Raw genomic sequence first — 24,391 nt, 5'->3', positions numbered from 1 at the left:
GTGATGGGAATTTAGAAATGACTCAGGAGAGAAAACCAAGATTTTTAAAAAGTGAAGAAACCCTATGAGAGCTATGGTTTTCAATAAGAAAAGTAAATGTAAGAACAACAGATGCCAGAGAAGAGAGGGACAAGGCAGCAGAGAGTCTATTTAGAGAATGACTAAGAACTTCCCAAACCTGAAAGGAATTGGACATATGAATCCAAGAAATTAATAAAACACCCTATTATCCCAATGCAGAAAGACCTTCTCCAAGGAAGGTCATTCATCACATTTGACATTACAATGAAGCTGTCACATAAAGAAAGCATCTTAAAGTCAGCCAAGGAACAAAAGAAAGTAACCTACAAAAGAGCCCCCTTTGGCTACAGCAGATTTCTCAGGAGAAATTCCAAAGGCCAGGAGAGAGTTGAATGACCTATTCAGTGTTAAATGATAAAAACTGCCAGCCAAGAATACTTCAGCAAGCAAAGGTACCCTTCGGATATAAAGGAGAAATCAAGGCTTTGCTAGACACACCAAAACTGAGGGAGCTCACCACCACTAGACTGGCCTTGAAGGAAATGCTCAAAGGGCTTCTTCAGCTGAACTGAAAAGGCTTTAATTAGTGACATAAATGCAAATGAAAGTAAACACAATTACAAAATGGCAACTGTGTTAGAAGGGTGTATTAACCACTTACTTATAGTTTGTAGGCTAAAGGAAAAGAGCATGACAAATAACTGAAGCCACTATCACTTCTCAGTGAATTTGCAGCATAAAAAGAGGTATAGGGGATCCCTGGGTGGCGCAGCGGTTTAGCGCCTGCCTTTGGCCCAGGAGTCCCACGTCGGGCTCCCGGTGCATGGAGCCTGCTTCTCCCTCTGCCTATGTCTCTGTCTCTCTCTCTCTCTCTCTGTATGACTGTCATAAATAAAAAAAAATTTTTTTAAAGAATTAAAAAAATAAATAAATTAAAAGAGGTATACTGTAGCATCAAAAATAAAGGGAAAGAGTAAAATGGTGTAAACTTTACAGGGAATGAAAATAAGGTGCTATCAACATAAAAAGGATTATCTTATCTAACAGATGTTGTTTGTAATCCACAATGGTAAAAACAAAGTAAAACTCTAGAGTCACAAAACCAGACAAAGGCGAGACCAAACACACTGTGGAACCAGCACTTCACAAAGGGAGACAGAAACAGAGGGGGAAAATAACAAAGGAGATACAAAACAAACAGATGCCAAAACATAAGGTGGCAGTATTGAGTTCTTACTTGTCAACAGTTACTCTAAATACAAATTGAATTCACCAATCAAGGGGCAGAGTTGCTGCATGGATTAAAACATGAGAACCAACAGCAGCAGAACATGCATTCTCCTGTAGGGCATGTAGGACTTTCTCCAGAAAGGACCACACGATAGGACACACAACAAATCTTAGCTCATTTAATCATCTTTTCTGACCACAATGGCATGGAACTAGAAATCAGTAAGAGGAAAGCTGGAGAATCCACGACTATGTGGAAACTAAACAACACACTTCTGAACAATCAGTGGATCAATGAAGAAATCAAAAGGAAAATTAAAAATTACCTTAAAGGAAATGAAAATGAAAAGACAACATTTGAAACTTATGGAAGGCAGCAAAGACAGCTCTGAAAGTTTCAAGTTTAAAATAAGTGCATAGATTAAGAAATTGGGAAGACCTCAAATAAGCAACCTATCTTTACACCTTAAGGAACTTAAAAAAAAAAAAAAAGAAAGAAAAATTAAGCCCAAAGTTAGCAGAAGGAAGGAAACAATAAAGCTCAGAGCAGAAATAAATGAAATAGGGATAATAAAATAGAAAGCACTGATGAAACTGAGAACTAGTTCCATGAATAAGATAAACAAAATCAACAAAACTTTAGCTAGACTAAGAAAAAAACCAAAAAGACTCAAATAAAATTAAAAGTGATAAAAGGAGACATTAGGAGCACCTGGGTGACTCGGCCAGTTAGGGGTCTGTCTCTTGATTTTGGCTCAGGTCATGATTTCGGGGTCCTGAGATCAAGTCCCACATCAGCTCTCTGCTCAGTTGGGGAGTCTGTTTCTCCCTCTCCCTCCGCTTCTGCTCTTCCCCCTGCTTGTGCTCTATCTCTCTCACAAATAAATAAATAAAATCATTTTTTAAAAAAAGAAAAGAAAAAGTAGACATTACAACTGAGACTGCAGAAAAACAGGATTGTGAGATTAAACCATTACAAGTCAAAACCTTAGATAACTTAAAAGAAATTGATCCATTCCTAGAAATAAACAACTTACCAAACTGAATCAGGAAGAAATAAAAAAATCTGAATAAACCAATAGTGAAAAAAAGAGGTTGAATCTGGAATCAAAAACTTCCCAAAAAAACCTTCCCCAGGACCAGACAGCTTCACTGAAGATTCTACCAAAGAAGAATTAACACCAATTCTTCTCAAACTCTCCCAAAAAATTGAGGAATAGAAAGAGTATTTCCAAAGTCACCTTGTGAGGCTGGCATTGTCCTGATACCAAAGCCAGAAGACATCACAAGGAAAGAAAGCTACAGACCAATAAATAATTTGATGAATCCAGATGTAAAATTTCTCAACAACATATTAGCAAAATGAATTCAAGAACACATAAAAGGAGCATACGCCATGAGCAAGTAGGATTTATCCCTGGAATGCAAGGATCATTAAACACACAAAAATCAATAAATGTAATGCATCACATTAACAAATGAAAGAAAAATCACATGATCATCTTAATAGATGCATAAAATGTATTTGACAAATACATCATTTCACAAAAACCCTCAGCTAATCAGGTACAGAAGGAACATACCTCAATATATTAAAAACTAGACATTATAAGCCCATGGCTAACAATATACTCACTGGTGAAAAATTGAAAACTTTACTTCAAGGATCAGGAACAAGATGTGGATGCCCACAGACACCACTCTTACTCAGTACAGTATTAGAAGTCCTAGCTAAAGCAACTAGGCGAGACAAAGCAATCACAGGCATCCAAATCAGGAAAGAAGTGAACTTCTCACTATTTGCAGTTAATAAGATTCTGTATATAGAACTGGAGGCTGTTAGATTTCAGTCAAGTTGTGGGATACAAAATCAATTTACAGATATCAGTTATATTCCTACACACTAAGAATGAAACATCTGAAAAAAAGAAATAAAGTTATCCCGTAACAAAAGCATCAAAAAGGATAAAATACTTAGGAATAAATTTAACCAAGGATGTGAAAGTCCTGTATAATGAAAACTTCAAGACTTTGCCGAAAGAAATCAAAGAAATAGAAAGACAAACAAATGGAAAGACAACCTGTGTTCATGGATCAGAAAAATTTATATTGTTAAAATGTCCTTAAAAGAACAAAGCCAGAGATATCACACTTCCTGACTTCAGACTATACTACACACCTTCAGTAATAAAAACAGTATGTTACTGCATAGACAGAAAAAAATAGACACATAGACCAATGGAACAGAATGGAAGGCACAGATTGGAACTATGCTTATATACTCGAGAAATACTCAACAAGGAAGCCAAGAACACACAACAGGGAAAGCACAGTCCTTTCCACAAGTGAGGTGGAGAAAATTGGATGAGCACAGACAATGAAATTAGATCCGCATCATACACCAGTCACAAAAATTCACTCAAAGAGATTAAAGACTGGGACACCCGGGTGGCTCAGCAGTTTAGCACCGCCTTTGGCCCAGGGCGTGATCCTAGAGTCCCGGGATCGAGTCCCACATCGGGCTCCCTGCATGGGGCCTGCTTCTCCCTCTGCCTGTGTCTCTGCCCCTCTCTCTTTCTCTCTCTCTCTCTCTCTCTCTGTGCCTCTCATGAATAAATAAATAAAATCTTTTAAAAAACATTTTAAAAAAGAGATTAAAGGCTGAAACAGAAGGACCTGGTACTATAAAACTCTTAGAAGTAAAGGTAGGGATGGAGCCCCCTAACATTGGTTTTGGTAATGATTCCTTGAATATGACACCAAAAGCACCAAAGACAAAAGTGTAAGTGAACAAACAGGGCTCCGTGAAACTTTAAATCTTCTGCAAAAGGAACCACTAACAAAATGAGAAAGCACTTTACAGAATGGAAGAAAATCATTGTAAGCTGTACATTGGACAAGGAGTTAACATTGAAAATATATAAAGAACTCATACAACTCAAAATCAAAAACAAACTGATTGAAAATTGGATAGAACTAGACCTTTCTCCAAAGAACACATATCAATGGCCAATACACACATGAAAAGATCCTCCACATCACTGACCATCGGAGAAATGTAAATCAAAACTACAATGAGGTTTCTCCTCACACCTGTCAGCATGGCTATTATCAAGAAGACAAGAGATAAAAATTGCTGACAAGAATATGGAGAAAAGGGAACTCTTGGTGCTCACAATGGAAAACACTGGAGTGTCACAATGGAGCACACTGTTGGTGCTCATAATTGAAAACAACATGAAGGCTTCTCAAAAAATCAAAAGTAGACCCACCAGGAAAAGGAGGTGGGTGGGGGTGGGGGTGACTGGGTGACGGGCACTGAGGGGGGCACTTGATGGGATGAGCACTTGGTGTTATGCTATATGTTGGCAAATTGAACTCCAATAAAAAAATAAAATTAAATTTAAAAAGTAGACCCACCAATGATCCAGGGATTCCACTTCTGGGTATGCACACAAAGGAATAAAAAAAAATAAAAAATAAATAAAATAAATAAAAAACAGGATTTTGAGGAGAGATACGCACTCCTGTGTTTATTGCAGCACTGTTTACAATAGCCAATAAGTGTCTATGGACAGATGACTGGATAAAGAAGATATGATAAATAAATAAAACAGAATATTATTCAGCCATGAGAAAAGAAGGTATCCTGCCATTTGCAACAACATGATGGACCTTGTGGAAGTTATGCTGAGTGAAATAAGTCAGAGAAAGACAAATACTATCTGATATCACTTATATGTGTAATCTAAAAAAGCCAAAAAAAAAAAAAAAAAAACCCAAACTTGCAAAAACAGAGAGTAAAATGGTGGTTACCAGGCCACAGGGAGTGAAAGGGAGAAGGAAGATGTTGCCTAAGGGTACAAATTCATAACAGTAAGTATAGTCAACAATGTTGTATTATAATCAACAAACTTGCTAGGAACTAGAACTTAATTATTCTAACCTTTAAAAAGAAAATAATTATGCAATATGATAGAAGTGCTAATTGTTGCAATCATATGATATATAATGTATTAAGATATATAAATGTATCAACATGCACACCTTAAATTTACATAATGTTATATGTCAAATATATTTCAATTTAAAAAATGGATCAGGGATCCCTGGGTGGCCTCTCTCTCTCTCTCTCTCTGTGTGTGACTATCATAAATAAATAAAAATTTAAAAAATAAAAATAAAAAATAAAAAATGGATCAGGGTCAAGATCTGGGCGAGTCTATAGGGTGAACATCAAAGCAAGGCTGCACATCAGAGTCAAGGTCTGGGGCAGGATAAGGGCCTGAGTCAGTAAAGGATTTGAGAAAGGTTCAGGGTTGGGTCAGGGTGAAGTACACTTTCATGACCAGTAGTGGGCAGATCAGGGTCATGAGGGTCAGGAACATGATCAAGTCCAGCTGAGGTTCAGTCAGATCACTGTTAGGGGAAGGGTCAAGGTCAGTGTTATGGTGAGAATCAGCAAGAGGGTCGGGGTCAGTGGTAAGTGAAGGTCAGAAGTGTCAGAGTGAGGGTCAGAGTCAGGTTAGATTGAGTTTTATCAGCAGGGCATTAGGGTGTCTCAGGGCCTGGATGACAATCAGTCCAAATCAATCCAGGGTTGTTGAGTGTTAGAATCAGGGTCAAGGTCAGAGTTAAGAGTAGGGTCAGATCTGGGTGAGATACAGAGTCTGGGTGATGGTTGTGTTTCAGGGTCAAGTCAGAGTCCAGTTTATCAATGAGAGAAGATCAAGATTAGGGTCAAATTTAAATGACTGCTAATTTTATGGTCAAGGTCATGATAACAGTCTGGGTGGGATGGTCAGAGTCCAAGCATCAGTATTAAAGTTAGGATAAGGTCATAGTCAGCGTCCTGAAAGGGTCAGATAATCAGGATGATATTTTCAGAGTGATGTTCTGACTGAAAGGGTTCTATGAGGGATGTAGCCAAAGTCAGTGTCAGAGTCAGACACGATCAGGGGAGGGTCCGGGTAACACCCTCAGGTAAGAGTGAGGTTGAGGGAAGGCCAAGCTGTGGGTAGAGTTCAAGAGAGCGTTACTGTTAGAGGGTAAAGCTTAGGGTAGAATCAGAGTCAAGGTCAGGGATCAGGGTATGTGAGGGTTAGGGTTAAGTGTAACAGGGTCATGGTCAAGGTGAGGGTCAAGGTCAGTGTCAGAGTGAGCTTGGTCAGCAATCCCTGCACCACTGTCCAGCACCACCTGCAGCTTTTGCAGATGCCACCTCCTGAGAGGCTCTCCCCTACTGAGCCATAGGTCTACCTGCCTCATCTGCCAGGAGTCCTCATGCCCTACCCTCCCTGCCCACCTGCAAGGGGAGACAAGTGGCACGAAGGCAGGGATCTCAGGACAGAATGTTTTGTTCATTGATGGATTCTAAGCATTCAGAAGAATCTGTGGCACAAACAATACTCATTGTTTTAAGCAACGAGTATCCATTAAGATATTTCTGGAGGAAAAAAGAACATCTGGAAATAAACTGTTCACAGTAGTTCTCTCTGTAGAAGAATTACAAAAAACTTTCATGATTCTAATTGATATATATCCATACGGTTTCAAATTTTCAAAAATTAATACTGATTACTTTACAATCACCAAAAAATGGATTTTTCCACTTTGAGAGAAAAAGCACTCCAAGTACAGTTCCTGATAAAATGACTGGGACAAGATACGCATTGCACTGCAGCTATTATCCAAACCTCAAATAACTGGCAGCCTCTTGGGGAGCCTTCGAGCATCCTCAAAGAAACCCAATTGTAGTTCTCTCCTCTAAAGAAGAAAGACAAACCAAGAGGCAAGACAACACGGAAGGTCTAGTTATTCAACAGCAGCTTTGAAAAGGAATCCTCAATCCCCTGAGGGGATACATTTCCCCATTTCTACTTCACTCCTCTCACAGACATTTCTGTCCTTTGTAGGCTAGAGCCTGGTAGAAAACGGTGATTGTCTTTTTTTTTTTTTTTTTTAAGATTTTATTTATTTATTCATGAGAGACACAGAGAGAGGCAGAGACACAGGCAGAGGGAGAAGCAGGCTCCATGCAGGGAGCCCGACATGGGACTTGATCCCGACTCTCCAGGATCATGCCATGGGCCGAAGGCAGCGCTAAACCGCTGAGCCACCCAGGGATCCTCAAGGTGATTGTCTTAAATGTACTTATACACAACTGCGGAGGACACAGTTGGAGGTGCAGGTGAACAGGACACCTGTAGCAGTGGGACAGCGGAGTCTCAATGTAGCCCACCGGGAAGGAGAACTTGTGTGCAGGCAGCTGCCTCAGGACCAGGGCCCAGATGTGCTTTAGGATCGGCTGGTCAACAGACACCTGGGAAGGTGCCCAGCATGAACTTCCAAAGGAAAACATCCTCCGCTGTTGGCTCTGCTGCATGGTCCTCACCACCCAGGTTCCCTGAAAGGAACAGGGCACTTCGAAGAGTCAGCGGAAACTCCAGAGCTAATATCCAAGTGCACTGTGCACTCAATTCCACCTCCACCCTGGCTTCTTCTCTTTTCTTCTACAAGTGTAATAAAAAATAACACTTTAAAGTTTAAAGTACACTATTTCATTACATTCCCAAACAAATCCTGTGAGGTAGGTATTATTGGTTATCCTCGTTTTACAAAATGGAAGACTGAGGCCTTAGCAGGCACAAAATTCAGTGGATCCTTTCCTGTCTAGAGGATATTCTTTCTGCACCACTTACAGAAGCTGTGGCCATCCCTGGGCCCACAGAGAGGAGGCCACCAGCTGCTTCTGAGACTAGGGACATGTGCTTTCTCACCATCCAGGGCCATGACCCCCACCAGCGGATTCTCAGTGTAGATCCTGAAACTCCTACACCTCCACACCCATCCCCAGACCTTATAGAACCAGAACCTGAAAAGGATAGGGGACAGGAATCTGAATTTTAAGTTCTCCAGACAGATGGATTGTGGAACATCCAGGTTGAGAAGTCTCATCTGGAACAGAACACAGGTGATTTTCATTAGTTCCCAGTTCTCTAAAGTCACCATGAACAATGGCTTAGGGAACTGAACCATCGCTTCTAGGGGAAACACAGAGTTACGATAGTTTGGTCAACACCTCAATATATAACCTTGCTTCGTGTGTGTTTCTGCTTAAAGACCCTTGTGTAATACACACGACGGATTAACACTGATCTTTGCCAACAGCACCATAACTCCTGCCTGAAGGAAGCCTACCTACCTTGCGTATTTTCTCCGTGTGTACCCCACACCCTTCCCGTGCTTCACACTTCAGCATTAAGGGTATTTTAAGGCAGCGGAATCACTGACAAAAAGCACAAAACTGTAAACATGGGGCACTAATCGAATTAGAAAAGAACACTTGTTCACAGCAAGAGCCGAAACAAGAAGGCAGCGCCCTCACGGGAAAGGTGTGTGCAGGGTGGCTGCTCGGCGGCCCACAGTGATTCACAAGTATGAAAGCTGAGAATAAAATCTCTGAATAAGTAGGAGTTGAATCAAGCCTCTCGCACGTGTTTATCTCGTGTTTGTGTGACGGCCGTGACTCGTGGGGCCAGGGCCTCCCACCCACTGCACCGGCCCCTCACCTGTTGCAGCCACAGCCAGCCCTTACGGTGGACGATGAAGTGCAGTGCGTGCATCTCCTCATAGGTCACCGGCTTGTCCCCCTTGCCCACTCTGACCTGGACCCCCCAGTTCTAGGAGCACAGAGAGGCCATGAGTCTGCACGCCCACCAACCCAAGCTGCAGTCCCCACCCCTGCCCCCAGCGCCTGCACCTCTCCACCCTGGGTCCTCATACCCGGTGCATGTCCGGTCCCTCCACACCACACTGTGCACCCCCCAGCCTCTCCACCTTGGCGCCCAGGCCCCCCAATTCCACTGGCCCCAGACTCTGTCGCCCCAGGCCCTCCTCCATGCCGCACCCTAACCCTAACCCACACATTCAGCACACCCACCCCTGAAACACCAACCTAACCCTAACCCACACATTCAGCACACCCCTGAAACACCAACCCTGAGCTGGACCCTCACCCAAACCCTCCCCGCAAATCAGCCCTCTGGGGGAGGTCTCCACACTCCCAGCAGACTGCACCCACCAAGCTCCTGGGCCCTAATCCTAACCCTAGTCATGGCTCTGGCACTACCCGGGCCGAAAGCCAAAGTCTGGAAAACAAGGGATTTGGGACACCTGAGCGACACCAGAAGACTCAGTCAGCAACACAGAAGGAAATCCTGCCATTTGGAAGACCAGAGAGGCACTAGAGCAGGAAGATTTTGAATGAAAACCAAAGCCAAACCATACATTCAGCATCACCATGAACACAAACTCTAACTCTAACCCTAACCCCTAACCTAATCTGTTTTTTAATTCATAGTTTAACGCTGATTTAGGAAAGCACTCTTCACTGAGACTTCCATTGTTAAGATGAGGCACTGCTTTTCTGAAAGGGGCATTTATCAGTAAATACCATGATGACAAGGACAGAGTTTATGTTCTTTGAACTCGGAAGAACAGTTTTGGTTTATTTGGTTCCATTTTAGTTAATGATGAGAGGCTAAAACTTCTGTGTGCTATTTGCAGTAACAGACTAGCTGATGAAGCATTGGGACTATCAGAACTCGAGGGGCATTTACGTATCAAACATGAGTGCAAAACCAAATTGCTTCAAAGAAGTGGTATTAAGCTTACAAGCTGACAGAACCAGGTTTTCAATATTTCACATACATGCACTTAAATACTTTGCAGGCTTTTGACAAAGTGGTACTTGGGTTGCAAAGACCCAACAAGTATATACAACGGCCGATGGCGTTCACAGGAGGCTGCGTCACAGGCGTGAAGCACTGAAGTCGCTCTTTGAAAATACTGAGTTTGTCTATGCCACAGAAAGAGCTTCGGCACAACTTTCCAAAGACACTGCTGCTCGATGTAGCAAGGAGCTGGTTAATGAAACAAAAGTCCAATTCAGAACAAATCAAACTACCAGAATATTTTTCATCATAACCTAATGAATCCAGTTACAAATGACATGGATATGCGTGATCTGAATACACTGATGATGCAAAATGAGAAATTTGTTTTTTGCTTCATTGCTGACAAAATTGTGAGTCTAAACCATATATGAAACCACACACAGCTACGTTGCCAACTGGTGTAGTTTGGAGACCGACTGTGTGTTGTGTCCTGATGGCCTAGCTGCAATGAGAAGGCGGCTGTGGAGCAGCCTCCCAGAGTGACCGGCTAGCACCAGGACCTCAGGCAAAGGCTTGCTTTCCCTAATGACCATGCCTCTCCTGAAAAATGTCAGCCAACCCAAGCAGTGTGCTCAGGGAGGTGGTAAAATTGTGGCTCGCATAACAACCGATGTAATAGATTTCAGATTATCCTCTTTATTGTGTATCATACAGAAGCTCGTCACGTCATAAGTAAATGCTGATGGATTTTTAACCAGGACAATTCTCAAGGGGAGGAGTCCAGCTGAGAATGTTTTACTGCAGATGAGCACCTAGGGTTTCTGTGAGCCATGGTGGCCCCAGCTCAGTAACATCACGAGATTGTGATAATGAATTCCATAATTAACAAAGATTATCTTAGTATCTGCACATCTGTGAAAATTGTAACCAAACACCTTAGGAATGAATAGAATGTCGGTTTTTTTGGTAGGATGTTTTGAATATAATTTATAGGGATGGATCAAATAAAGATCCATCCCTATAAAGTCAACAAATGCTGAACATAGCTGTCTCTCATCGTTAGCAAAACGCAATCAGAAAACGGAAAGCCAGGGATGCCTGGGGGGCTCAGCAGTTGAGCATCTACCTTCAGCTCAGGGCGTGACCCTGGGCTCCTGGGATCGAGTCCCACATCGTGCTCCTGGTGAGGAGCCTGCTTCTCTCTCTGCCTGTGTCTCTGCCTCTCACGAATAAATAAAATCCTTAAAACAAACAGAAGGCCAGGATCCTCCCAGAGCACTGAGCAGGATCTGCAGCAGTGTGGTGAGAGTCTGAAGAACCAAGGGGGGGGGGGGCATCACCAGTGTCCAGGGGGCGTTTGTGTTTTGCTGCATTTTGCTTGAAGTCAGGTGATGTTACAGCACAAATGCACACTGATAGGGATGATGTACTAGAAATACAAGCCTAATGTTGCAGAAAGAGGCTTCCCTCGGGGAGAAGCGGCAGGAGCAGCATTGCCCTTGGTGTGTTGGAAGACAGGTCCTCTCACAGAACACGAGGACACACAAATACATGCCTGTGAAGGCGGGCACGCTTGTGGATTAGTGTTGTGACCGTGTATAGTTTTTCTTCTGATTTCTTCAGTTTCTCGGTGAAACGAGAGCTAAGGCCCAGAAGGTAAGGTGAGAGTGGCGGTGTGACTAGTGACCACCTCAAAGGATGTGAGGACGCCCACCCTGGAGGCCTGGAAGCCATGGGCAGCAGTGAGGACCCACCCAAGGCGAGTTCTGCATGTGAGGTGGGCTGAGGGGGCAGGTGCAAGGAGACTGGTGGGGTCGCCCCCCTGGGGCAGGAAGCAACGGCAGGGGAGGGGCGCGTTGTCATGACGGTGCCCTAAAGCGGGGCCCGGAAGCACGTGGGGACTGTGAAGGTCAGCCGGGTGCTCCCCGAACACCCGCCGGGCAGCAGAGCCATGGGTGCTGCGGGGACCGGGAAGTGGCCCTCAGTGCGGCCCGGAGGAGGGGACGGCGAGGTGGCCAGGGCAGGGGTGAGAGCTCGGTGGATTAGGTCCGCGCCAGCAAAGTCACCACGACCGGTCAGCAGGGTCCCGGGAGGAGGAGGACTGAGTCGCCGGCGGGATGGGGGTTGGAGTGGCTGTCAGGGGCCGGTTCCCCCCCGCCCCCCCCCCCAAGGCTGCAGGGCCACGGCTGCCAGCTTGCGCTTCCAAGGGGCCGGAGTCTGGAGAAGAAGAGAAGCCCCAGCCCCAGCACAGCCAAGGGGCACCCAGTCCACCTCCAGCAGCGACCACACTCTGGAGACGTGGGCGGAAGATAGCGAAGACAAGGGACAGCTGGGCAGGCTGTCTCCCCTGGGCCGGCCCGACTGTCGGAATCCCCTGGGGGAGTCAGGACAGCTAGCCAGGCTCTGGCCCCAGGGACGCTGCCTCTGGGCCGCGCTGGAGCCCAGGCTGCTCTGTATCTGCCCCAGGGACACAGCAAGCAGCAGAGACCAGTGAATAAAGGGAGGTGGCGGGCACAGCCCAGGCAACAGCCAGGGGACACGAGCGTGCTGCCCTGAGTTCCACTCTGGAAGCTAACGTGACACTTTGTGCCAAACACACTTCAATAATCTAATTAAATGCAGAGGGTGATGGGCTTCGGAGCGCAGGTGGCGCCCACAGCCGTCCTGGAATCCACGATCCCTGGGCTCTTCAGGGACAGCGGCTCCAGGGGCCTTAGCTAGTCCCACGGACGCAGCCGCACTGTCCCGTTACAGGTGATCCCCGCACGCGGCATCTGTCCTTCCCCCGCGAGTTCCGTGTATGGCGGGATAGAGGAGCCTGGCTCTTCCCGCAGGATACTTGTCAGCAGGCACCTGAGCTGGGAGAAGCTGTGTCGGGAGCGCTCAGGACACGGGTCGGCTTGGCAAAGACTCCCCAGCAGAGGCGGGTGAGACACAGGGTGACAGATGGTGACAAAAGCACCAGAGTAATCAAGCCAGAGTGGTTTGGGGAAGACAGAGACCTGCCCCAATGCTGGTCAAGGGCTGAAGCTCTGCATCCCCAGGAGCACCCTAAGGACACCTCTGGCCACCAGGTGGCATCAGGGGACAGGACTGGCTGCTCCTGGGCGGGTCACCTGGGGATGCAGGCAGGTGTCTCAACCCTCCTCCCCGGCTCCGTGCTAACATCTGTGCCACATCCTAGACTTCCCAGGGCTGACCTCGCTGGGGTGGGAAGCTGTGTCTCAGACTGTGGCCCCTCCTCGCTTTCTGTGGTGGTGGGATAATCCCACCAGGCCCCGGGGGGGGGGGGCACCTCAGTCTTTCTGAGGCCCACCTCCACCCCCTGGACCCTAATGTCCACTGGGGCCTCCTGCAGCCCTGGGCCCACCTCCCACTACCCAGATCCACAGGACCGGGGAGCCCCTACCCCTGGCCTAGTGGAGAGCCTCAGGCATGTTGAGCAGAGGGGGGGATCCCACACACTCAAGAGAAAGGCCTGAGCCCAACCCCAGAGACTACTCTCAATCGCAAACCAGGCCTGGCCAGAGCCCCGTGGTGTTCTGGCCCCACCGACCCCACATCTCACCCTCTCCCACGTCGCCTCAACCCCAAACTACATACACACCCCCCTCACACGGCGCCCAAGCCTGCTGCTGCTCGACACCCATGTGAGCCCAGGGTGAGGACACACCCCCAGCTGCCCAACCTTCACTCTCACTGCCAAAGTCTTGATGGGCAGGTTGGGGCCACCCCCAGGCCAGATGCCACCTGTGAGGCATAAAGCCGGCAGAGGCAGCTCCTGAGAGACCTCTGCCGTCTGCCATGAAGGGAAGCAGCACCCTCCTGCTGGTGGCCCTCTCCTTGCTCTGCTCCTGCGGTGAGTCTGAGTGCTCCCAGCACCCAGGGGCCCTGTGTGGGGGGTGGACGGGGACCTGGGCAGCTGCAAACCTAGGCACTAGGCCCTTCACAGCGATGGGCAGCAGCCTTGCTATGCCAGGTCCCCAACTGACCTCTGTCAGAGAACGCAGATGTGGGCACCAACCCTGACACCCCCGCCGACTGCACTCCCCACAAAGCCCCACCCCCACCCAGCCCAGCGCCAGCCTCTGCCCCAGCCCTAGCGTCACCAAGCCCGATGTCACCAAGCCAGCCCAGTTGGACCCCAACCCTCCAAGCTGTGGGTCAGCCAACCTCATGTGGGAAAACTCCAGCCGAGGCTTCCCTCGTGACGCTGGGGGAACCGAGGGTGGAGTGAGGCAGATGAGGTCAGGAGTGACAGGAGGCGTCTGTGGGCGTGTAGAGTTGGGGGAGGAGGCGGGTGGTCATCGTGGGGGCTGGAGTGCTGGGACGTCTGGAGTGACGGGCTAGGAGGCAATCCTACTGTCCTGGTGTCATCCCACCCCCGCCACATAGGGCTGGCCTCTGATGAGGATAGCAGTGAGTTTTTCATGGACTTCCTGCAAACGCTGCTGGTGGGGTCCCCAGAGGAGCTGTACGAGGGGCCCCTGGGCAAGTACGACGTCAATGCAGATGCCAAAGCGGCGCTGACTGAGCTCAAGTCCTGCATAGACGGCCTACAGCCCATGCACAAGGCGGAGCTGGTCAAGCTACTGGTACCAGGGCTGCGGCCGGGGTGGGGGGAGGGTAACCCAATTCCCTAAAAGCCTGCAGCCGCAGCAGGACCCACCACCCTGCCCTACTGGCCTGTTACCAAATGCCATGGCTCCCGATTATGCCCCCAATGTAGCCCACCACCCCTACAGATACCCTGACCCAGCACCGTCAGAAGTGGACATCCCAGACCTCGCTCCCCACAATCACCCCCAGCCTCCCCTACACGCACATACATGCGCAGAAACATCTGTGTACAAGAACACGCACACATCCACATGGGCGCACACACCCCTTCCCCAGCTGCTGGGGGGGACTGGCCAAAAACTGCCAGAGCCTACTATTCCCCAGGGGCTGGCCTGGGCCTATCTGCCCCATGGAGATGGGGCTTTCTAGTTATTGATCACCAGTGATGGGACCCCCAGCCCCCTTGGTCTACACCTATCTGCCTTCCAGGTGCAAGTGCTGGGCAGTGAAGATGAAGCCTAACAAACCCCAGTCATGGCTCCAGGCGGCCACAGGACCAGCTACACAATCAGCCACGGCCACGCCACCCCATCACCACTTTCCTGTGCGTGAACTTATCCGAAAACTATTCAGTCAATAAAGCCTCCTGCAGATCAGGCTCTGGCTCCTGTCTCTCCTCACACTCAGGGCTCACCTGCATGCACAGGGTCCCATCCACAGAGCCTGCATGTAGAAGTAGCCCCACGCAGAGGGCAGACCCGCCAGCCCCCCGTGAAGACAGAGCAAGACAGACAGACAGGTGGGTGGGTAGACCCAGGAAGGTCTGCGGAGACACTGGGGGAAGCAGAGCAGTGCCTCAGTGCAGGGAGGGGCAAAGCCCCCGGGGGAGGACCCGGCCAGGACTGGGAGGTCGGGCTGGGCGCTCTGTCTAAAGGCTGTCCTTCCAAGGTGATAAACATACAGGATATGCACGTGGCACAGGGCCAGGGGTTGGAAGCCATCTCCCCAAAGGTACTCAAAAGTCTACCTGGAAGTAATGCTGACCTGCTCCATAGCCCCAAGAGGAACCTTGACAGAGTCAAGAAGAAAGCGCACTTGCTCTTGAGGACACTCATGCCCCCAGGGGTGGGCATGGCCAGCAGTGGCAAGGGAGGAAGAGCAGGGTCTGAGAAAGGTTCCACAGGAGGCAGCAGCCACCCACCGCAACTCCCCAGCCAGCACCAATCCTACCCACACCTTGGATCCCAGGGTCCCAACTACCGGAGCCTCAGCTCCCCCAGGTCAGTGGCCTCCCCTGGAGGCGGGGCTGCCTAGGTCCATCTCTGTCCCTCGCAGCTTCACTCCCCACCACTCCAGGTCTGGGCCCCATGGCTTCCTCGTCCAGCTCAGAACCTTTCTGTCCCTTCTCCAGCCCTCAGAGCCTCTGCCCCACCCATCGCAATGGGGAGCAGAGCAAAGTCCCAAAGCCTGGTGAGGAGGGGTTCCGGGCAGAGGCCATTGTCTCCAGCACACAGATAGTGATCTAGAACCTGCTGCCCACAGAGCCACATTCTAGAGCTTGGAGGCTAGGACCCCTCCCCAATTCTCCAAGCCCCCTGGGGAGAGGAGAGAGAGGGAAGGAGCCTTCCTCTCCATGCCCCTTTTTCGAGAACCCCCTGGCACTGAGGCCAGCGCGACAGGACCACCTCTGAGGAGGCTTGGTCCGTAGGTTGCTCTGAGCGCAGCTCCTGCACCAGAGAGGTGAGGGTCCCCCTGGGGCAGCCTGCCCCCCTGACCATGGCACAGTCTCAGCCAGACATTTCCCACTTGTGCCCGCTGCCCCTTGCCCAGCAGTGGCCAGGGTCCTCTGAGTGGGAGGTACCTGCCCAGAGCCCCCTGAGAGCCAGAGAGGGGTGTTCAGTGAGGGCTGAGAGAGGCGGCCTTTCTGGGCTTGTGCACAGCAAGGGGCTGGTGCTCCTCCTCCTGGGGGTTGGTGAGGGCAGAGCAAGCTCACTACTCCGGGCAGATGTTCTGGAAGTCTGGGCCCTAAGTCAAGACCTCACTGAGGAGGCTGTGGCCTGAGGTCCTGCCCATCATTGCAGACAAAGTGGGGGGGTGCGAGTTGGGTCTTCCTGCCACCTGGTCACTCTCCCGTCCATGGACAGAGCCAGCCATGGCGGAGGAAGTATGGGTGGGCACCTGGAGGCCCCATCGCCCCCGGGGGCCCATTATGGCCCTCTACAGCAGCCCAGGACCCAAATACCTGATTCCACCCACCACGGGTAAGCGCCTGGGATCTTGGGGGCAGAAGCTGGGGCTCGGGTGGGCCTGGGAAGGGTGGGACATTGAGGAGGATCGAGGGGGGCGTGGGGTGGCCCTGTGGGTCTGGGATGGGTCTGGGGAAGGTTTGGGGGGATCTGGGACAGGCCTGGGGAGAGTTTAGACAGTGTGTGGGGACCTGAGAGATGGGTGTGTGGGGTGGGCCTGGGGGCTCACCCGTGACTCCCAGCCCTTGAACCCCTGTGGGGCCATTGAGGGTTGGAGGATGGTGTCTGGCTCCAGGTCACTCAGAGACCCTGTCCCACAGGCTTTATGAAGCACACTCCCACCAAGCTCCGTGCACCAGCCTATAGTTTCCGTGGGGCCCCCATGCTCCTGGCAGAGAACTGCTCCCCAGGGCCTCGCTACAGTGTGAACCCCAAGATACTGAGGACGGGCAAGGACCTCGGCCCTGCCTACTCCATCCTGGGGCGCTATTGCACCAAGACCATCATGACCCCTGGCCCCGGTAAGTAACTCCGATCTGCCTGCAGCCCTGCCCAGCCCTGTTGACGAGCACAGTGTGTCCTGCTGGGGTGAGGTGGGAGGGATACAGGCATCCTGGGCCTCCTAGCCCCTCATTTTCCTCACGAGGCCCACATCAGAGCCTGTGACCTCCTGTTCCACAGCTGCATCTATCTCCCCAACCCCCGCAGCCCCTGGACACCCCTTGACCAAGGTATTGGGGCCTGGGAGCCCCGCAGTGTTAGAGGTGTTCCCCTCCCCGGGCAGGGCCAGGAGCCCGTCCTTTCCCTCCCAGCACTCCCTGCACTCTTTTCCCGAGCCAGGTGACTACTTTCCAGAGAAATCTACCAAGCACGTGTTTGACTCCGCTCCCAGCCACTCCATTTCCGCCCGCACCAAGACCTTCCGAGTGGACAGCACCCCAGGTGTGTCAGCCAACATCCGACCGCTTGGGGGTACCAGCCGGGGTGGTGGGGGTGGGGTGGGGAGGCCGGGCGGCCTGGTGGCTGCACCCCTGGAAGTGGAGGCCCCCGGGGAAGGAGCCATCCGAGGCCCTGGAGGCAGCACTCTGTCCAGCCAGACACTCAGGGCCTGTGCTCCCCGCAGGCCCTGCCGCCTATATGCTGCCTGTGGTAATGGGGCCCCACACTGTCGGCAAGGCCTCCCAGCCCTCCTTCTCCATCAAGGGTCGCAGCAAGCTGGGCAGCTTCAGTGATGACCTACACAAGGCAAGCCCCCCCCCCACGCCCCTGCCAGGGCACAGCACTAAAGTCCCCAGAGGTAGCCGTCTGGCCCCTTCCCCCAGACCCTGCTCCCACCAGACTGAAGCCCATCAACTGTCCGTCCTCTGGGTATCTGTGCCCCCACCCCCCCCCCAGCAAGGTTACAGTCTAGGGTGAAGAAGGCAATGGATAAGGGCACAGATGACCATGACCACAGTGCTGAGAAGGCTTGACCACGGAAGGGGTTTGCAGCGTGCTGTGGGGAGGACAAGGGGCAGCCTTTGATAAGGTGGCACCTAGTAATATGGAAAGAGAAAGAAAAGCTGTGAGCTACCTGGGGGAGGGGGGGTTCCAGCTGCAGGTGCAAAGGCCCTGAGGTGGACATGTACACGGGAGCTTAAGGAGCCTGGGGAGAGTCCCAAGGTGCCATCACAGCACTGCTGAGCTCGCCAGCCCAGCCCATGGCCATCAAGTCCCACAGGACAGAGTCCCAGTTGGAGAGGGGCCTCTAGCACACACCAAAGGGACAAGCCTGGGACTGGTGCAAACTGGGGTGTCACTGCCACGGCGATGCTGCTATAGAAGGGCCATGTCCCACACAGAGGTCATCCCCACAATGTGACTGCTGTCTAGAAACAAAAGGGGGACCCCTGACACAGACACACAGTGACCCAGGCTCAACACCCACGGCCCGATGCTGGCCCCCTACGCTTTGGGTTCCTACGCCCTGGCAGGCTGAGGCTGTCTGAGCCTCTTTCGCCTCCTAGACCCCAGGTCCTGCGGCCTACCGCCAGACGGATGTGCAGGTGACGAAGCTCAAGGCTCCACGGTACACCATGGCAGCCCGGGTGGAGCCCCCAGGGGACAAGACGCTCAAGCCAGGACCAGGAGCCCACAGTCCTGAGAAGGTCTAGGAAGAGCAGGGCCCAGAGGGGTGGGGGGTACAGTAGGGAGGGAGTGGGGATGGGGGTGACACGGTCCCCAGGAGGTGGGGGCGCAGGGCGGAGTAGGGGCACCATGCAGAGTGGGTATGGTGGGGAAGGGCCTGTGAGGGTCCCAGGGGCCAAGCACCCCCGGTGGCAGGCCTGCTTCCCCAGAAACCAGTGATTGTTCGTGGGCTGAGCGCTCGTGCACGCCGGCCTGTGTGCAAACCTGGCAGCGTGGTCTCGCTCTGGTCCCCCTGGCACAGCCTCAGGAGCGACAGCAAAGCTCCTGGCAGCGGCTCTGGCTCCAGGGAGGGCAGTGCATCGGGGGCGGGAGGGGAGCCGGCTCTTCTCACGGCCTCCCGCTCCCGCAGGTGACAATGACCAAACCAAGCGCCCCCGTCGTCACCTTCGGCATCAAACATTCCGACTACATGACGCCCCTGGTGGTGGACGTGGAGTAGCTCCGGCCGAGCCCGGCACCCAGAGCCTCCGCACGTCCCGGGGTGGGCCCCAGAGGCCGAGGCACCCCCTGCGTGGCTGGGCTGCGGCCGCCCGGGCTGCGGGGCGGGACACACTTGGACAATGGGGACTGGTTATTTTTTCTACTCTGCTTTCGCATGTGCTAATCTTCTTTCCTGCTGTGCTCAGATATTTAATAAATCAGATTTCACAGTAACAGGTTTGTCCTGGCAGCGCAATCAAGCTTTTCTAGAAAGGGGCCCCCCGCCTAGTTCTTGGGTCCTATTCTGGCCTCCACGGCCTGGGGTGCGAGTGGAGGGCACAGCACCCCTGGATGCCCTACCATGCCCGCCCTCCTATTTCCACCCTGGGCTCCGCACTTCCCATTTCGTTGTACACTCCAGGGACGGTCACGCCAGCATCCGTCCCCTTCCACATGGTCGTCTCCCTGCGTGAGACTCACCCTGGAATCTGGACGAGAACCCAGGGCCACCCTCGGGAAAGCGATACTGCACGGCCTCTAAGGCCAGGCCATACAGCATACAGGGGGACCAGCTCCTCTGTGCAGCTAGGCAGCCCCCTCCTCTGCTCACTCCAGCACCAGCCACCATGGTGTGAGCATGACACTCAGCAAGGCCACGACACTCAGCAAGGCCACGCCGGCATCAACCAGCAGGCTCACGAGCATGGGTTTAGGTGACAGCAACCGAAGGCTCAGGTCTGACGGCCGAGGCCTAAAGTTCTAGACAAACAGCGGTCCCCACCACACTGTGCTCAAATTCCAACCACATTAATCCTAAAATATAAATTATTACTTTGTGACTATATCTAAAGTGATCTGTCACACAGCAAAGGCAACACTGGGAGCTTGAGGATGTGGGCCAGGAAAGGGCCTCCCAAGTGAGGCCAAGGACTGGTGTTTCTAGAGGCTGCAGGGAGTCCGAGGCCAGGCCTTTGAGGAGTGGAGTGTGGATCTCACCTCATTTCCAGAGAGAGGGTGCCGTGCAGACTGCAGGGGGGGAGGGGAGGCCCCACTGTTGTCCCCATGAGCCCATCAGCCATAGCCATATGGAGCTCAGTACAGCCACTGACCCCACTGACCTGGGACCACGTGAGGCTGTATTCTGAGCACCTCACATTTACTCATTTACCCCTGGGGGGTGATGACAGAAACCTGGCACAGTGGCAAGCCTGTGACCGCCCACCTGTGTGTGTTGGGGGGGCACACAAGGAAGGGACATAGCAGAACCAGAGACAGAGGGAAGCGGGGGCCCAGACCACCAGTATCCACAGCCAGCCTGCCGTCCAGGATCAGCACCAGATGAAACTGTCAAGTGCCCAAGAAATTGAGAACAGCAAGACTGTTTACTTCATCACAAAGCTGTTTATTCCAAATGTGTATTGTTAAGTGCCTTGTCCTTGAATGATGAGATAGAGCCTGGCAGTGTGCTCACTTGGCACGGGCTGAGTCCCCGGTCCTTGTCGTTTTAGGGGTCTCAGGGACCGTCAGTAAACCGTGTGTAAACCTGGACAGTGTGGTCTCAGGCAGGACAAAAGCTCTGGCAGGTCAGCAGCAGAGCTGCCACGCCCCCTTCCTGGGATCCATCCCAATGCGAGAATGAGAAACAAGACAGTGAATCAGAAATGAACTGAAACTCAGACCCCAAATAGCTGGAAGGGCCACACACAGCTGTGGAGTGGAGGTGGGGAGGCAGGACAGTGTGCAGCCGTGGGCCGTCTCGAGTGAACAGCAGAAAGCACTTCTCAAGACTACCCGAAACACAAAACCTAAACCAGCCCACATCGACCCCGTAGTCTGGTGTGGCTCTCACAGCTGAGGCATGTTCTCAGGGAGAGGGCACCAGCACAGGCCTAGGGAAGGGGGGGGGGGGGGGGACGCAGGCCATGGGTGCACCTGCCATGTGGCCAGATGGACACTGCAGGCTCTATTAACCTTGGTGACCAGCCAACGTGTCCCAGTGCCAAGACAAGACGTAGCCAGAGATGACCAGAGGGCTAACTCCGATCCATGGTGTGTGCACAGGGACTGCGGAGCGAAGACCACAGGGCCCGAGAGGGAACGTCGAGTCAGGGACACAGCAAAGCCCCACAGGCAGGGAGGTCAGCTGACCTCCCTGGATGAGCAACTAGCATCTGGAGGCTAGGGGCACTCAGAAGACGAGGCCGAGCAGCCCAACAGCTGCTGTGCAGGAGACAAGGAAGCTATGACGACCACGTGCCAGGCTTGCTGCAGGGACAAGGGCAAGCGAGGGGAGGGAGGCAAGGAGAACACAGAGCAGCGGCAGTGCTGAAGGGGAGGCGCCCAGGGCCAGAGAACAGAGCTGATGTGTGGTCGGCGCACATGTGATCACCCACGGGATGAGGGGGGGAATGGGCGGACAGCAAACCAAGTGTCCTCTGGGAGGAAGGGGGAGCGACTGGGCTGGCAGAGGATGGGAATATAGGGGAAGGAACCGGGGAGGACACAGCTAGCAAATCATTTCTTATGTGTCTTTATGCACATACGAGGGTGCAGACGCCCAGCTGGGCCTGCACTTTGGTTTGTATGAACATGGGGCTGGCCAAGTGGGCAGCGAGGACTCAAGGAGAGCACAGGGATGAGGCAATGATGAAGAGTCCCCTTAGTCAGGGGATACTCAATGCTGAAAGGCCTCACATGGTGAAGGGGAAGCTGCCCGGTAACCCCTGGGTCTTATAAAACTTGTTAGGGAGCCCTCTCGTCTTGACCACAGAGGTGCTGCACCCCCACCCCAAACACACAGACAGAAACCCTTCTAGAGCTCCAATCTCTGGTCTCCCAGAAATACGTCTTTGGTGTTACGTAGATCCTGAGTTCCTGCTCCTGAATACAACACTGTGGATCCAGAAGGATAGGGCCCAGTGCCTCTGGCCAAGGTTGAAGTCCACTTCTTCATCTACAACCCCCTGCCCTTCTCCGAGGGTCTGGGGGGCAGACGTGACCTCGGGGCGGAACCCCTGGCGCGGACCTGCCCATGCTCAGCAGCCCTAGCCGAGTAGCTGCCCCTCTGAACAGAGCAGATGGTGCTCAAAGTTCATAACCGAACCCCCTTCCTGTGTCAGCTCCAGGCTGCTCACGTATCAGACATGACCTTACCCAGAGCCTCAAGACATCGAAGCCCCAGGGGACAAGGAAGGGCTGCTGGCCACAGGTGGCCACGTCGAGGATTCACACCCAGCTCTGCCAGGGCCTCCACACCCCGAGTAGCACAGGGGCTGGGGCTTGGTGTCCTCAAGGGAAGGAGCCGCACTTGCATGGGACCAGCCAACAGGAGCTCACTTGGGCACAGGCAGCCGTGAACTCCCAGGCACACAACAAGAAAACTCCCAGGCCGGGATCCCCCTTTCAAAGGAGTATTTTGCAGGTAGGTCCTCTGGAGCCTAGGCCACCAGGCAGGGGAAGACCCTGGTTGCCCCCACACCCACAGAAATCAGCTTCTGGTGGCTCACGTCCTTGCCCTTGACAGAAGGTAGGAGAGGATGAAGAAGACCACGATCAGGCCCAGGGCCATGCCACACAGAAGCTTCCGGTTGTCTCGCCCCGACCTCGCCATGGTGGAAAAGCGCTTCACGCTCCCCGTGAGCAGGCCTGTCATGCTAGTGAAATCCGAGTCCTGAGGGAGGAATCCCAGCAAGGTCACACAGGGTGGCGCCTCCACGACTGCCACGCGGGTGCCGCAGCGCCACCAGGGCCTGCCCAAGCGGCCCGCGCCCCGCGCCGACGGAGCCCCTTACCATGCTGTCCAGGTACCGGTTCTGGTCTTCTGCGTCCCTGTCAATGTCCAGGGCCAGCTGCTCAGAACACGAGGGGGGGGCAAGGTCAGGCCAGAAAGACTCGGTGGGCGCCGCCCCCCGACCCCCCCCCCCCCCCCCCCCCCCCCCCGCGAGGCCAGCGGACCCGCCAACACCCGCCGGCGGGATCAGGCCGGGCCTCCCTGGGCCTCAGACACCAGCGCCCAGAGGAAGCCCGGGACCCTCCCCAACCTCTGCCCTCCTGTCCCCGCTCGCAGGGAGGACCGCACTGACCGACTTGAGCCTGGTGACCTTGGAGGCCAAGCTGTCGGCCATCCGCTTGTTCTCCCGGTCTAGAATCTCCTCCACGGCCGCGGGGCTCTGGGCTGCGAGAAGGGATAGTCTGAGCTTAGGACCGCGGGCGCGGAGGCCCCGGTGAGGGGGCCGCGGCCCCTGCTCGGCCCCCGCGGCCCCTGCTCGGCCCCCGCGCTGCGCCGGGGCTCCCTCCGTCCTGCGGACAAGCCAGGGGCCGGGGCCGGGGGCGCGGACAGCCCGCGGAGGACGGCGCCCGGGGGTGGGCCCGCGCTGGGAGGCAGTCACCCGGCGGCGCCGCTCGGAGCAGCACTGGCGGGGGCGCGGCGGCCCCGCAGGTCGCCCGGCAGCCAAGGCTGAGCAGCGCAGGCCCGAGGCCCCCGCACCCCGCGCGGCCCCGGGGCGACCCCGACCGTCGGCCACCGCCCGGGCTCGGGGCGCGGATGTGCGGCGGGCCGTACGCCTCCATGGCGGGCCCGGGCGCGCACGAAGGCCGAGGCGAGGCTGTCAGCGTCCAGCCGCCCGCCCTCGGCTCCTGCCGCCCCTCCCGGGGAGACCAGGGGCTCTGGGGCCCGCGAGGGGCCCGCCCGCCGGAGGCCCCGGGCGGAGCAGCCGCGGCCCCCCGACCCCTCCCCGCCGCTCACCCCGCGCCCAGTCCGCCATGGCGCCCGCCCCCGGCCTCAGCCCCGCCAGCGGCCCGGCCACCGCCTCAGCGGACGTGGCGCAACCGGGGAAGACCGGGACCCCCGCCGCTTCCGCTCGGCCCGCCGACTTCCGGCCGAGGTCCGGCCCACTTCCGGACTAGGGGGGCGGGCCGTAAGTGCCTGGGACGCGTGACAGACGTCGCCACCGGCCAATGGCGCCGAGGGCGGGGCCGGGTCCCGCGCCGGGCGTCCCCGCTCTCCCCCGCGGGCCTGGCTGCAGGGGTCGCCGCGGGTCCCCGCCCCAG

General features: G+C 53.4%; 3 protein-coding genes across 6 annotated transcripts; 2 read left to right on the top strand and 1 right to left on the bottom strand.

Annotated features, from left to right (window-relative positions):
• Positions 1-7,481: 7,481 nt before the first annotated feature.
• Positions 7,482-24,235, bottom strand: BET1L (Bet1 golgi vesicular membrane trafficking protein like). Of its 4 annotated transcripts, XM_025991488.2 has the most exons (5): positions 24,087-24,212; positions 23,425-23,516; positions 23,134-23,190; positions 8,126-8,208; positions 7,508-7,763 (listed from the first exon to the last, which is right to left on the bottom strand). In XM_025991488.2, the coding sequence occupies exons 1-5, from the start codon at positions 24,103-24,105 to the stop codon at positions 7,727-7,729; spliced, it is 288 nt and encodes a 95-aa protein (XP_025847273.1). In that variant the 5' UTR covers positions 24,106-24,212; the 3' UTR covers positions 7,508-7,726. The 4 variants fall into 4 exon arrangements, with proteins under 4 accessions (XP_025847269.1, XP_025847273.1, XP_025847271.1 ...); XM_025991484.2 differs by having other exon boundaries at positions 7,482-8,208; positions 24,087-24,235; XM_025991486.2 differs by lacking the exons at positions 7,508-7,763; positions 8,126-8,208 and adding an exon at positions 9,726-10,175.
• Positions 13,619-15,151, top strand: SCGB1C1 (secretoglobin family 1C member 1). The gene is made up of 3 exons (XM_025991490.2): positions 13,619-13,788; positions 14,325-14,524; positions 14,979-15,151. Exons 1-3 carry the CDS (start codon positions 13,734-13,736, stop codon positions 15,009-15,011), a joined length of 288 nt encoding a protein of 95 aa, XP_025847275.2. The 5' UTR covers positions 13,619-13,733; the 3' UTR covers positions 15,012-15,151.
• Positions 16,638-19,494, top strand: CIMAP1A (ciliary microtubule associated protein 1A). The gene is made up of 6 exons (XM_025991489.2): positions 16,638-16,750; positions 17,056-17,256; positions 17,576-17,677; positions 17,859-17,980; positions 18,742-18,882; positions 19,272-19,494. Exons 1-6 carry the CDS (start codon positions 16,642-16,644, stop codon positions 19,359-19,361), a joined length of 765 nt encoding a protein of 254 aa, XP_025847274.1. The 5' UTR covers positions 16,638-16,641; the 3' UTR covers positions 19,362-19,494.
• Positions 24,236-24,391: the final 156 nt, after the last annotated feature.

This window comes from Vulpes vulpes, chromosome 5, assembly GCF_048418805.1.
Source record: "Vulpes vulpes isolate BD-2025 chromosome 5, VulVul3, whole genome shotgun sequence".
NCBI lineage: Eukaryota > Metazoa > Chordata > Mammalia > Carnivora > Canidae > Vulpes > Vulpes vulpes.
Note: the sequence above shows the minus strand (reverse complement) of the source record. Positions and strands in the feature narration are given on the sequence as shown.

Coding starts and splice junctions, on each gene's coding strand:
- SCGB1C1 (XM_025991490.2), top strand. CDS start 13,734: ATGAAGGGAAGCAGCACCCTCCTGCTGGTGGCCCTCTCCTTGCTCTGC. Junction 13,789..14,324: donor CTCCTTGCTCTGCTCCTGCG/GTGAGTCTGAGT, acceptor CCCGCCACATAG/GGCTGGCCTCTGATGAGGAT. Junction 14,525..14,978: donor CGGAGCTGGTCAAGCTACTG/GTACCAGGGCTG, acceptor TCTGCCTTCCAG/GTGCAAGTGCTGGGCAGTGA.
- BET1L (XM_025991484.2), bottom strand. Junction 23,191..23,424: donor AGGTCACCAGGCTCAAGTCG/GTCAGTGCGGTC, acceptor TGTTCTGAGCAG/CTGGCCCTGGACATTGACAG. Junction 8,209..23,133: donor ACCGGTACCTGGACAGCATG/GTAAGGGGCTCC, acceptor GTTCTGTTCCAG/ATGAGACTTCTCAACCTGGA.
- CIMAP1A (XM_025991489.2), top strand. CDS start 16,642: ATGGCGGAGGAAGTATGGGTGGGCACCTGGAGGCCCCATCGCCCCCGG. Junction 17,678..17,858: donor CCGAGTGGACAGCACCCCAG/GTGTGTCAGCCA, acceptor TGCTCCCCGCAG/GCCCTGCCGCCTATATGCTG. Junction 17,981..18,741: donor TCAGTGATGACCTACACAAG/GCAAGCCCCCCC, acceptor TTCGCCTCCTAG/ACCCCAGGTCCTGCGGCCTA.